A 14,258-nucleotide genomic window follows, 5' to 3' on the forward strand; every position below is an offset into this window, starting at 1 on the left:
GGGCTGGTGCAATGACATCGGTACTTTTGTCCAGTTTACACAGTCCCAAGGTMACGGATCGAAACATGTAGGGGGCTTTGACCTATATAAGAAGGCGGTACATCTACCTTTGATGTTTCTTGTTCTCCGACAACACCCCTTCCTCTTCCTGTCATTCCTTTCACTGCATATCAAAGCAGATACAAATAATCCCTCAAACTCGGAATCAAGCATGAGTGCTTCTACCATTCTTGCAGCTCGTCTGCTCATGGTGCTGGGGGTCTATGGCCAAAACACCATTTACAGTGGCTCTGGGTTCGGAACCTACTACTATGATGTTCAGGAGATAGATGCCTGCGGCACTAGCTTTGAGTATCAGAACATGGGTGGTGTTCACTGTAGTTTAGAGACGACTCTGAGCTTGACTCAGATCAACTCGAACTATTTGGTTGCTATGAACAATACGCAACTGTCGTCGGACATGCCCCTATACTGTGGCAAGAAAGTCATTGTCTCAGTTAACGGCCAACCCTCTGACCTGCCGCTCTTCATCGGTGATGGCTGCGAGCGCTGCGGCACTGGTTCCGCAACCGCCACTTCCTGGGATACGGTAGGCGCGCCTGGTTTGGACTTCAGTTACGAAGTCCTTAATGAGCTATCGCGAGGAGCTGCTTGTGCTGATGGTCACATCGATATTTCCTGGGAAATTGTTGACGAGACTCTCTATGATTTCGACTGTACTGGCTCAGGACTTACACAGGGACCTGTCTCAGGCCCTGTCCCTGGTAGTCAGGCTAGCTCTCCTCCCACCTCATCTCCTCCTTCAACTCTGACGACTTCCATAGTTGAAATTCCTACCGAAACAACGGGGAATTTGACCCAATGTTCCGATGCGACATGGCGATGCAATAGCAATGTCCTAGAGCAATGCTACAACGGAGTTTGGAACTCAAGAGCTACATGCGCAAGCGGTATGACTTGACAGGGTGATTCGAACCCTTACTGTACCTTCCCATCACCAGCCTAGATTATTCCAGTAACCAGGAGTGTTCGTGTGCGTGTACCGATACAATTCGCGCTGGCACCAGACTAGAGGGTACGCATAGAATCAAGGAGAAATTTCTTATAGCACTAGACAGATGTTTGTCGACTACTACACGATGAGATTGTAGACTGTAAGGGAACTAGGACCTTGTTGGAATTTCAACAAGCACGAAATGTACTCGGATGGGTTGGTCTCAGTTTAAGTATAGAACGACATGATCTACAGATAGCAAATGGGAAATGAGGTCCGGGGACGGCACGATATAGAGGAATAGCTTGATTGAATTGACACCTCTTCTAACATAGCTAATTGACGATTTTAATCCCTTTTTGTATGCAATCCCATACAACGAAACCCACAAAATCTTGTTGACAACAATTTTGAAGACGCAAAAAAAGTCCGCACAAGAGTCCGCAAAGAATTCCTAGTGCAGCGTAGTAAAAATCGCCCCAAAATGTCAGATAGCTTCTCGCGCGAGTGCCATATCGAGCCTAGCTCCAAAATATGGCCGACATGCTAAGAGAGTAGGTTAGACATTATACCAACATTCTGTATACTAACGGATTCCTCAAACTCGATGTAGGTCGAATTATAAGTTTACGGTAAATATCATCCTAGTGTTTCGAAACCATAATGTCATCTTCTGGGCGATTTCCCATCTGAAGAATGCATCGAGTTTGGTGTCTCATCTGGCGAAGATTTGGGTGTCAGTTGATATCCCCGCCCGTATCGTTCGCTGTACATCTGCTGTTTATCTGCAGACGACAAGTCTTCATCATTCGTGCGCTGGATATTGATGGCTGTCATGTCCCGGGATAATTGTTGGACCGACTCATCGCTGAGATGACCACCAACCTGTCTAGTTCTCCATCCGACGCCTCGATTCTTTCCATGAATGACCTGTCCATTAGTTGACACCATGAATTGAACAGCGTCACCGGCGCCATAGTTCTCCACAGTAGTGACGGTTTCTTTGAGATGTCTGTCTGCCTGCGAGCAGATGTTTATGCATTCTCGAGTCGTTTTCCACTCATCTCGTAGTCTTGACAAGTCCGCAAGATCATCTTCTGATTTGAGGCTTGACTTAGACGTCACAAACATCCGATCCATAATGTCTTGGATATGTTTCTCTAGCTTTATAGCGGTAGACGCAAGGTTTTCTTTACACTGCTGCAGCCCTTGGTTCACGATCAACTCAGGTACGGCATTTGAGGTGGATGATTCGCTAGCTTTGAGCCGAATTTGCTCGATATGCTCGGATAAATTTGCGCAAATTTGGAGACACCTTTCGGTGCTCAGCCGCTCTTCTTTCATCACTTGCATTTCTGACGTATCATGCTCGGTTTTTGCAGCGGCCTGTTCAAGTGCACGCTCCAGTTTCTCATTGATGCTTTCAAGATGAGCCTCTAGATCATCCTTGGTGACCTCAATCAGCTGTTTTTGGTTTTCGAGAATTTCAGCGGTAATCGTAGACCGATGACTGTTATTATTTCAGTACTGAGTGGTCATATTAGCATAATCACAAGCTTACAGGGTGGCATCAGTGAGAGCAATATTGATAGTCAGCTTGTAACCCGCTAGTAGCCGCCGAAATCCATCAATATCGTCCTTCATATACTGCAAACGAGCCCAGTCACGAAAGCTTTTTCTATCCCCACCAGACCGTGATAAGCATTTCAGAATTTGCTGTTCGAATTCATTACATGCACTGCCACATCTTTTCAAAGGAAGGTCAAGGGCAGGAAGTGATGTACCCGCTGGAGAAGCGACCATGTCTTTGAGCGGACCCAGGACCCCGATCAAGGCTTCCAACTCCTCAACCAGATCACGGACACGCTTGGGGTGCGAATGGAAATCTTTGATAGTCTCGTATAGTGTGACGCTAGATTGAAAAGCGAAGGACGCCAGGGCTAGCAACCCTGAAGCCACGACGACTTCTGCCATTCTGACGGAGCACAGAATGATAGATCCAGTGTAGGGATAGGCTAGTGAGAGTGTCTTGAAGTATGTATGTTGTATCTTCTGGATAGACAATGATCAAAATAAGACAAGACTGTGGTAGACTTTCATGAGAGATTTAAGAGGATATTCGAGCCCTTTATTGGTGGTTGGTGGGGTAGAAATGATGGCAGAAAGTCAGGCGGCTAGTGAACTGGCACAATTGTTCTTACATGGGCCCTCATGCACTCTTTCGGCCAATCATTTAGGCCCAGTTAGCGCGCAGGAGCCATTACTCGAGTAAGCGCTACATTGCCTTTTGCAGTCTAGCCTCCCGCCCATGGTGGCCGCTAAAATTAGGGTGGGGAACATCTGTTGTGGATCACTTAGCGTTCTCTACTTCGAGGCACACTACCACTCCATTCTTCTTGTTGGGTGTTTGACTTACGATGCTAGCCTCGACAAGATGGTAAGTCCACCTACCATACGTCATATATTCAAGGCGGTATCAGACAGTCAGTGCCACACCTCCGTGATGGTCGAAATTCTCGCTCGAGAGCATTGGTAAGTATCACTGACCTTTGTTGTTGGGGCTAATGAGCACACCTCTTGAGGATGCTGAGCCAACTTCCTCTTTTCAATATGGACTGACCCGTGTGAATGAGACGATCGCCAACGTTGACCATCTCTCCAATGCTGCCAATATTACTGCAATGTGCCTGCAGCCACTTGTGCCAGTGTATCTCATGAAGGAAGATCTTCGATTTTCTTCTGCAAATTCGTACGTATCAAGATGGTCAGTTAGATTTCCAGATCATTGATATAAATGTATAGGATATCACCAGAAGATGTGGACATCAGATTCAACCCGCCAAGCAGGTCTCCCACGCTTGTACTAGAGGCAACAGCTACAACTACGATTAAGTTGCTCGAAGCATCGTCGATGGGTCATAGAACGTCCTATATTTAATAGTTATATGCTTTTGCATTCTGATCACAGTACGAGATTTGGACAAATTGAATCAATTGCAACAAAGGGAAGAACCTGGACGAAGCACACATGGTATCTATCTGAAAAATATCTACTACAGAGGAACGCGCCTTCAGAGGAACAAGTAACATTCTCTTCTAATCCCTCTGAAACAGCTTCAGGCATTTGCAGATGTGATACGCCCATAAGTTACATGTCATTGCCTGGACTTAGGTAGTCATCTCTGTTCCAGGCACCTTGGCTGTAGAGGAAGATAAAGATCGCTGAGAGACTAATACGGACCTCAGCTGTTCACTTTTGGTTTAACAGATTAGGCACAATGACTCGAAAAACTGTAATAGATAAAAACATAACTAGCGCACCATATCAGACATAGAGCAAAATGCAATTGAATTGCCAGACCCTAGGAAAGACCGAGAACAATGTTGTTTGTGCACTACATTTTCTTTGACTGATTTATGACTAGATTGAGATGGCTAACCTGGTGAGTGTTTTCGTTTCGAGCATCAGGCAACAAGCAAGTCGGAAACATTCTCTCAAAACAGCAGCTTGCGCAGACACCAACCTGTCCCGCACCAACTCGTATTGACGAGATGAAATCGTTGCTTTGAATGGACGATCGTTGAATATGGCACCAAACGGGATTTCTGAGATCATCGAACAACTCACATAATCCAAAATGGGAAATTTATCGAACAAGACGGCTCGTACAACACCAAACGAGATTTCTTACCGCACAAGACCGTTCATACGCCACCAAACGGGATTCTTTACCGTTCAAGACAATGCATACGACACCAAACGGGATTTCTTACCGCACAAGACCGTTCATACGACACCAAACGTGATTTCTTACCGCACAAGACGGTTCGTACGACACCAAACGGGATTTCTTACCGCTCAAGACGGTTCATACGACACCAAACGGGATTTCTTACCGCTCAAGACGGTGCATACGACACCAAACGGGATTTCTTACCGCACAAGACGGTGCATACGACATCAAAACAGATTCTTTCCAGCACCAAATGATTTTTACGACGCCGAACGGGATTTCTTACACTGATGCCATTCCGGTGACTGCTCGCATCTCGGAACCCTTCCCAATGCACAGGGTGGGTCTCTGTCAGTTCGTTTCCTCGTTTACCCATTGTAGTCTCCTTTCCCACCACCGAACGACCTTTATTGTTCTGTCGTCAAGGATATTTTTCGTACTTAAAATTCTGAACTACCTATTACTCCAGTCAAAGGGGATAGACGCCCAGATCACAGTAAATTAAGCATGGGACCGCCACTTCCAAAGTATCTCCTGCGTTCCATCAGAGAAAATCCAGAGGTCAGTTCCAATAAATGTTAGAAATTCTCCTGCTGATCAAAGTCCAGCATGCTTTGGCTGTATATCAGTTCTTGGATGCGGCATCTCAATTCGACACAGCCGGTCGGAGGCTAGCTCGTGTCGCTGATGAGAACAACGAGATAAATTCGTATTTCTTCGGAGGAATAACAGATCGTTCTTCGGATTTGCAATGCAATGGTATGTCATAGATGATTTTCTTACCAATGTGTGGTATAATGGCCTTAATTGGTGGCACTACTAGATAATCTTTCTCATTCACACCGAAACTCGCACATCCCAGAAAGTGATCACATACCGGATATTTTACACATCGACCCGAATTTGCTGCACAAACTGACCGAACCTCGGAACGGAAATATCTCTACTAAAGGCTTTGTTGACAGGCTTGGGATTAGCCTCGGGAGATCTGGAACAAAACCCGAATAATAAGGGAACTAAATACGTGATTAACGATACATCGAACTATTCAACCATGTCAATTATCCAACCACCACTATCGCCAACGAGTCTAAGTCGCGGAGTTCAAGCAAGAAAGGCATTAATAGATATTCGTACTGAGTTATTACAACTGGTGTTCGATGATGTACGATTATAACCACATGCTAGAATAAACCCGATTTCGAGAATGGCGGCGGTATAAATTCTGCGATCACTCTTTGATACTTCAATTTGATATGCTACAGCCTCGATTGGCCGCTGGATCACACTCGATATGCAACAAGGATCTTTCTGCCTTGATTTGATATTTGAGTTATAATTTTAAACCACTACAAACACCAGCTTATATTGATGGCAGCTGATATTAGCACCGGCACGCACTGAGTTCAACTCGTACCAATGCGAACCTATAATGACTGTACGGGTTTTCATGACTGTACGGGTTTCCAAAGAGTCCTAAAGATGATTGCGATCTAATGTGAAACTATTTTTATTCATCTATTGTATCCCTTGTCTTCACTTAGTAGTGTTACCTCGCTCCGTAGCTGGATAAAGAATTTTCGTGCCAGCACCGATCCTGCAGGGCTAAACATTGCCGACTCGTATACGATTTACGCGACATTGGCCTTAGCTGCCGAAGCCTTTCTACGAGCAATTACATCGGCTGTCATGCCTTTGTTTGCATATCAGATGTACTCAGACCGTCGCATCAGGCAACATTGGCCCATACTCTCTCTTCAGTTATCAAGCTTCAGGATTCTTTCATTACTCACTGCCAAACAATGTCTTCAAGTGAATATGGATTCCCACCAAATACGAGGTCTTCACCGCAATAGTATCTCAATATGCATCCCATGGAGGTTCTGACATGGTAGGTATAAGAAGGCTCTTCATCAGTGTTCATTGATGTTCAGTTTCCCGAATCTCGAGCATCTAACGCTGTTGCCTGAGTAAGTGCAAACATTGTCCAGAGCCCTGACAGATACCAGGAATCCTGACTTATTCTAAAAAACGGATGCTATATAATCGTCAGCCCCATAAAGCACAATCCATTGCTAAAGTTTCGTACCTGTAGAACACTTCGAGGATTTATATCGCTCCTCTGAGCGACGAAGCTCCTAGCCATTGTCAATGACAGACTGGTCGCATCTGAACTGCTATTAAGATTGAGAAGCTGATCGGCGATCCTGTAAACCGCCTGCACGTCGCAAGAAACATCTTTTGTCTTTCCTACTTGGAGCATGCTCTTCCCAATATCCCCTACTTGAGGCATCAGCGGAATGGTAGTGAATCGTCTCTGGTGAAATTCAATTACCGATTTTAATTTCACCATCGTCATGAAGATAGATGTTATCACAATGCAAGTTGCCATGGCCAATATTGAGAACCTCATGAATATAGATTAACCCGTGTAATATCTATGCAATATTAGTCATTGTTTCTGATGTGGGAAGTGTATCTTGAATACCTTTCTGCAGATTGTCGCCACTTCAATTCGATCAAGGATCTTAAATTGCCGGATTTGGGTTAAGGGTATTCCAGGCTTCTCATAATGCAGAAGGACATCACCTTCACAAGCTGAAATACCTAGGAGATTCAGCAGATTGGGGTGACTGGTTCGCATCAGAGAATGGAATCTTCCCTCCACAGTATCACGTTTCATTTTTTGGAGAGAGGTTGGTTGGCAAGAGACGCCGCCTATTTGCATTCCAAAGTACTCTCCATTCTTTCTTGCGAAATTGATGACAATAGGATGATATGCAGGACATGAACACTTTTTGAACCCTACTAATTGAGTAGTCTTTCTCTCGTAATGAGTTTCCTTGTTCTGGGAGTCTTGAGCCAAATTTGGCGGGCAACGGGACGCCTTGCCCTCGGAAAGAGATATTCCACCCTGCACGCTCATTTTGAGTAGGCTAGGATCATCTGGATCTAGGAATTATTTGAGTGTGGGCGTGGGGAGATGGGAGGATTATATGGTTGATTTCAAGGCTCATGAACTGAGTAAATCTTGGCCTTGCTATAAAGACAAAAATAAACGAGAGTCTACAATTTCAAGCCTGCCCAAATAACCGGGCGACCCCAAACCGAAGTGGTCCACCGACATCGAACGGGAACGACCCAACAATCTAATACATCAGACGGAGCTCTTCGGGTTCAGTAGAGAGCTATCTTCCGACACTCGTGCGCTTGCAATAAACTCCTTGGTTCTAGGGATTTGATCACATGGATATAGTTCATTTCTGCGCGTTTCGATGTTGGTACTATTCCTGTTTAATCTTGGTAACGATCCGTTTGGTGTAGCTTGGTGCTACCAACCTTTTAAAATCGATGGGTGCTGTAAAGAACCCCGTTCGATGTCGTACGAACGGTCTTGTGCGGTAAGAAACCCGGTTTGGTGCCGTACGAACGGTCTTGTGCGGTAAGAAATCCCGTTTGGTGGTGTATGCACTGTCTTGAGCGGTAAATAATCCCGTTTGGTGTCGTATGAACGGTCTTGTGCGGTAAGAAATCCCGTTTGGTGTCGTATGAACGGTCTTGAGCGGTAAATAATCCCGTTTGGTGTCGTATGAACCGTCTTGAGCGGTAAAGAATCCCGTTTGGTCGCGTATGAACCGTCTTGTGGGGTAAGAAATCCAGTTTGGTGTCGTATACACCAACTAGTGATGTGAGAAATCCTATTTGATGGTGTATTCAACAATCTTCCGTTGACAACTACGATCGTATCCTGTGTCAGTATGCGTGCCCATTCGGTATTGGTAGATGATACCGTCCTGAGGTAGTTAGCTAACATTAAGGCACATGACAATGAGCAGCGCCAAGAAGAACATAACCCTAGTTACTCCATATTATGTTAGGGCTCATGAATCACGTGGGAAAATCACATGATGTAACGCTTGGTGGTCCGTGCATGTGAAACCCATAGGTAGCTTTTTCCGCTTTAAGAATAGTGTACATAGCCTTAGCCCTACGGCGATTCAGAGTAAGACTATGGGGGACTACGGCGGATTATGCAACTTACTGTACCATATGACACAAGAAGCTTGAAGTGTAAATACCAGTATAATAAGGCGGAAAACCGATTGTTGAGTGGTATAACGAGTGGACGCGGCAACGTCAACATGCCAGCCGCGACCCGCGCCGCTGTGGGTCGTTCCGCGACGCGTACCCCAGACCCAGACGATCCCCCAACATCACCACCAGAAATACAGCGAAGCAAATCAGGTCGGGAGATCAAACGACCGGGGCACCTCAGTCGAGAGCAGGAAAGAGAAAACGAAAGCAGGACAAGCCATCTCGGGCACAAACGAAATGGCCCAGCAACAACGCTCCGAGGCAACATGGCCGCCGTGCCGATTAACCCTAACCCTGACGCGAACGCAACCGAAACAGGAACACAAATGATTGCAGACCTTGTTAACAGCCTAAAGGAAGTCATCACCCAGCAAACCAGCATAATTGAATCGACAAGGGCGGAGATACAGGAGGTTAAAACAGAACAAATTGCTCTGAGAGAGCAAAACACAAAGTTACAAGAGGAAATCCTGGCACTACGCACACAGATCGAGGCGCAGACAACCGCAAATCCATTTCCAAGATCATGGGCTGGAGTAGCCGCCAACAGCAACTCACAAGACACGAACGCCACCCGACGGCCCCAAAGGGAATTAAACTGCGTCCGAATCAGCACCGCACGGCCGGTCGAAACCCATGACAATGGAAACAACGATGACAGCTTTACAAGATTCCTACCCACAGATACCGCGAACAAACATATCAGAACGGCCCTATCCAACACGGAACTCACCAAAGAGGTACAGGTAGCCGGCGTCGGCACCACCAAGACCGGCTACGTGATCAGGTTCCGAGATGCGCAGTCGGCGGAAACCGCCCGAAACAATACCGCGTGGCTGGAAGAACTGGGGAACGAAACCAAGCTGGTGAAACCCCGATTTGGAATTGTGGTTCACCGAGTGCCAACAGAAGACTTTGACTTAGACCGGGAAAAGAGAGAAGGAATTGAGAAGATCATGGAAGAGAACGATCTAACTGAGAAGGGATTTACGATCGAGGATATTGCATGGCTAAAGAAGAAGGACAGACCGCTGGGAAAGTCTGCATCCATGGGCATCTGGTTGAACACACCAGAGGCAGCAGAATCAATCATCAATAATGGTCTCCTGGTTGGACAAAGATACATTGGAAGTGTGGAACCCTACAAAGTGGAACTCAAGAGATGCTATCAATGCCAGAAGTTTGGCCATCTCGCCTGGTCATGCAAGGAACAGGTAAAATGCGGCCACTGCAGCGGCCAACATGATCAACGCAACTGCCCTCCAGGAATCAGGCCAAGGTGTGCAGACTGCAATGGGGAACATCCTACCGGACATAAGAGATGTCAAGCACCTCTTGACCCGAATGCCCCCCAATAATGTCATCAACATTACGTCTACTACAGTTGAACGTGTGGAAATCTAGGGCAGGAATGGAAGCCCTTATTAACGACCACCACAGCCAGAACCTGGATATGCTCTTGATCCAGGAACCATCGATTACCACATATCACACCCATGTCAATCATAGTGCATGGCGACTCTATCGACCAACCTACCCAAATACCGACGAATCTACCCGATTCCGCAGCCTTCTTTACGTGAATAGAAGAATCTCGACCTCCTCTCACCGCCAAATCCACTGCAACCACCCAGATCTGGTGGCAATCAAATTATGGAACGCAGAGATACAGTTCCTGATCTTCTCAGTTTATATCCCMCCACTAGATGTACACCAAGCCACAAACACGACCTCCGCTGAATCAGCACTGAGGGAGATTAAAAACACCATCAAACAGCACACCAAGGAGTCTGACAAACCCACGAGGCTGATTCTAGCGGGAGACTTCAATCGACATCACCCGGCATGGAGCCACCGCCCCGTTCACCATGTCTTTACCTCCCAAGCGGAAGAGTTGATCAACTTCTTCCAGACACACCAACTCCAATGGTGCCTACCTCCAGGCACCCCAACATACTGGTCACCAAGCTTCCCAGGGAAGGCATCGGTTCTCGACTTGACACTCACTAACGAACCCACAAAACTGATCAAATGCCAGCTTTATCGGGACAACTACGGATCAGACCATCGCGGAACATACTCGGAATGGGACCTACGACCAGAACGTAACGAAAGCCCAAAGCCCAAGAGAGCATATGACAGAGCTGATTGGGATAAAGTCGGCTCCACTTTGCGGGAGCTGCTTGGCCAAGGACTCACGATAAACTCTGCTGCAGAACTTGACTATGAAGTTCATCGACTAGTGGAAACAACAACGACAGTCCTGGACCAACACATCCCTCTACAGAGGCCATCCCCCTACTCGAAACGATGGTTCACCCCAGAGCTCAAGTCCCAACAGGTCATAGTAAACCAAGTACGTAGGAGATGGCAGAGCAGCTGTGCTATCCTAGGCAGCAGCCATCCCAACACCACATCCCTCTTCAACGACATGCGTCAGAAACGACGAGAATGGACTAGAACCATCGAAAAGGTCAAAGCCGACCATTGGAAGGAGTTCCTGGACAAGGCTCCGGAAGGCCACCTCTGGAAAGCGGCAACATACATGCGCCCACGAGACTCCTATACCAACATCCCTCCACTAAAGGTGGGATCTGAGGAGGTCACTGAGAACGACGCAAAGGCCAGAGTATTTCTAGAAACCTTCTTTCCGAAGATGGCAGACCCAGAGAACGAAGACCCAGTACCACCCTCAGAGGAAATACCATGGCACCCAATCACGGAGCTGGAGGTACATCGGTCACTCCAAGCCGCCAAAGGAACGACGGCCCCAGGGGAGGATGGGATTATAACCCTCGTCTGGAAGCATCTATGGCCCTATCTTCGGAAGACGATCACCTACATCTTTGCAAAATCAGTGGAATTCGGCCACTATCCCCACCAGTGGAAGCGAGCGCGCATCATCGTGCTGAGGAAATCCGGGAAGCCAGACTACGGGGTACCAGAAGCATACCGACCTATCTCCCTACTGAATACATTGGGGAAGATACTAGAGGCCGTCATGGCTCGCAGAATGACATTCTGGGCTGAGTCCTATAAACTCTTACCAGACTCCCAGTTTGGAGGCCGGCCAGGACGCAATACAGAACAAGCGCTCTTAACCCTGGCAAACGCGATTGATCGCGCATGGTTACGGTCAAAGGTGATCACGCTGGTGGCATTCGATCTCACGGGGGCATTCAATGGAGTGAACGATTCGAGCCTCGATGCCCGCTTACAGGCCAAAGGTATCCCAACCGTAGCCAGACGCTGGATCCGGAGCTTCATGGAGAGCCGGTACGCCAGCATCTCCTTCGACGATTTTCAGACGGAGATCTCCCCGCTCGAGCATGCTGGTCTGGCACAGGGATCCCCGTTGTCCCCAATCTTATTTGGGTTCTTCAACTCCGACCTGGTCGCCCAGCCAGTCGACCACCACGGTGGTGCGTCAGCTTTTATCGACGACTATTTTCGATGGCGAGCTGGCCGGTCTGCAGAAGACAATATCAGAAAGATTCAGGAAGAGGATATCCCCCGCATCGAGGCATGGGCCCGACGAACGGGATCCTCGTTCAACGTGAAGAAAACAGAACTAATCCATCTAACAAGGTCCAAAAGACAGCACGGGGTAGGACAGATCATAATGAATGGGACGGTAATCAAGCCAAGCGATACGGTAAAGCTCCTAGGCGTGATCTTTGACAAGGAGATGCGGTGGAAGGAACATGTGCAGCAAGCAGTCAAGCGAGCAACCCAGGTGAATATCGCCCTGGGGGGACTGAGACACCTCCGACCAGAGCAGATGAGACAAATCTACCAAGCATGCGTGACACCAATCGTGGACTATGCGTCCACCGTCTGGCACAACCCATTAAAGGATAAGATACACTTGAGAACGCTGGGAACCGTGCAACGAACCACCCTTATTCGCATTCTCTCTGCCTTCAAGACGGCATCCACGGCAGCCTTAGAGGTGGAAGCCTATGTGCTGCCAACCAATCTTCGACTCAAACAACGCGCCCAGATCGTGGCTGCCTGCCTCAGCACCCTTCCAGAGGATCACCCAGGCCATACAGTAGTAACCCGAGCAGCAACGCGGAGCAACCATATGGGAAATGGACCTCGATTCCCTCTGGCGGAGACCCTGCGATCAATGAACCTCACTCGACTCCAGGCTCTGGAGACAATTGATCCAGCACCCCAACCACCATGGCAGACACCCGCATTTGTAGAAGTCGACATTGAACCAGACCGGGATAAAGCCAAAGACAACGCGGCTGCTAGACAAAAAACATCGGGCATCACCGTCTTCTCCGATGCATCAGGCCAACAGAACACACTAGGAGCCGCAGCAGTAGCGCTAGACCAGAATTACAACATCATCCAGCACCGGAAAGCCCGCATTGGCTCGATGGAATACTGGTCGGTGTATGCAGCAGAGCTCATGGCAATATACTACGCCATCAGCCTTGTCCTTAAGATTGCAACGGAAAATCAGGTCGCCCGAGCAAGCCAACAGGAACCGGCAACGATCCTCAGTGATAGCATGTCAGCACTCCAGGCCATCTCGAATACACGGAACAAGTCAGGTCAGAGGATTATTCAAGCGGTTCAGCAATCAGCTCGGGACTTAAAGGCACAGGGAATTCCGCTCCGTCTCCAATGGGTACCAGGGCACTGTGGTGACCCGGGAAATGAGGCGGCCGATCGACTGGCCAAAGAAGCCGTCGGCCCAGATAAAGAACACCCCTTCCAACATCTTCTTTCACGAGAAAAAGGTTTCATTCGCAACCGAATCCAAGAAGAATGGGAGCGGGAATGGAGAACCTCCAAAAAGGGTGGCCACCTTCGCCGAGTCGATAGAAATTTACCCGCAGTTCGTACCCGGAGAATGTATGGCTCGCTGCCACGCAATCGAGCCTACCTGCTCACCCAACTCCGCACGGGCCACTCATGGCTAGCAACACATGGCAAACTACATGGACATCGAGAGGATGACAAGTGTGAATGTGGAGCGATAGAAACAGTGGTTCACGTCCTGATTCACTGCCCCAAATTGAACACCATACGACAAGAACTACGGACGAAGATTGGGACGGCATTTAACAATATTTCGGACATGCTGGGAGGAGGAGGTCACGGTAAGCAAGGTAAGGAGGGTGATATGCAAGGCGGTAGCATCATAGGTGCAGTACTCGACTTTGCAGAGGCATCGCAGAGGTTTCAAAGCCGGGCACCACAGGGCTGCTGACAGAATACGAGGCATGTTGGCCACCAGAGGCCGCGACGAGGCTCTAAATTCGTCTTGATGTAGTGGATTACTGTACATAAAGATAGACAAGGATTAGATAGTGCTCCACCTGCATATCGCTTCGGCGAGGGGTCAGTGTATGAATACAACCAACCAACCAACCGACTATGGGGGCATTAGGAAGTTCTGAAAAGACGTTGATTCG

General features: G+C 47.9%; 3 protein-coding genes across 3 annotated transcripts; 2 read left to right on the forward strand and 1 right to left on the reverse strand.

Annotated features, from left to right (window-relative positions):
- Positions 1-211: 211 nt before the first annotated feature.
- BHQ10_005056 (uncharacterized protein) lies at positions 212-961 on the forward strand (the record flags this gene model as incomplete). Its single annotated transcript, XM_040877490.1, has 1 exon — positions 212-961. The coding sequence occupies one exon, from the start codon at positions 212-214 to the stop codon at positions 959-961; it is 750 nt and encodes a 249-aa protein (XP_040733560.1).
- A 699-nt stretch (positions 962-1,660) lies between these two features.
- On the reverse strand, positions 1,661-2,968 carry BHQ10_005057 (uncharacterized protein; the record flags this gene model as incomplete). The annotated part of the gene is made up of 2 exons (XM_040877491.1): positions 1,661-2,504; positions 2,556-2,968. 2 exons carry the CDS (start codon positions 2,966-2,968, stop codon positions 1,661-1,663), a joined length of 1,257 nt encoding a protein of 418 aa, XP_040733561.1.
- A 5,902-nt stretch (positions 2,969-8,870) lies between these two features.
- On the forward strand, positions 8,871-14,053 carry BHQ10_005058 (uncharacterized protein; the record flags this gene model as incomplete). Its single annotated transcript, XM_040877492.1, has 3 exons — positions 8,871-10,037; positions 10,090-10,196; positions 10,264-14,053. 3 exons carry the CDS (start codon positions 8,871-8,873, stop codon positions 14,051-14,053), a joined length of 5,064 nt encoding a protein of 1,687 aa, XP_040733562.1.
- Positions 14,054-14,258: the final 205 nt, after the last annotated feature.

Source organism: Talaromyces amestolkiae (genome assembly GCF_001896365.1).
Source record: "Talaromyces amestolkiae strain CIB chromosome Unknown scaffold9.1, whole genome shotgun sequence".
NCBI classification, from domain to species: domain Eukaryota; kingdom Fungi; phylum Ascomycota; class Eurotiomycetes; order Eurotiales; family Trichocomaceae; genus Talaromyces; species Talaromyces amestolkiae.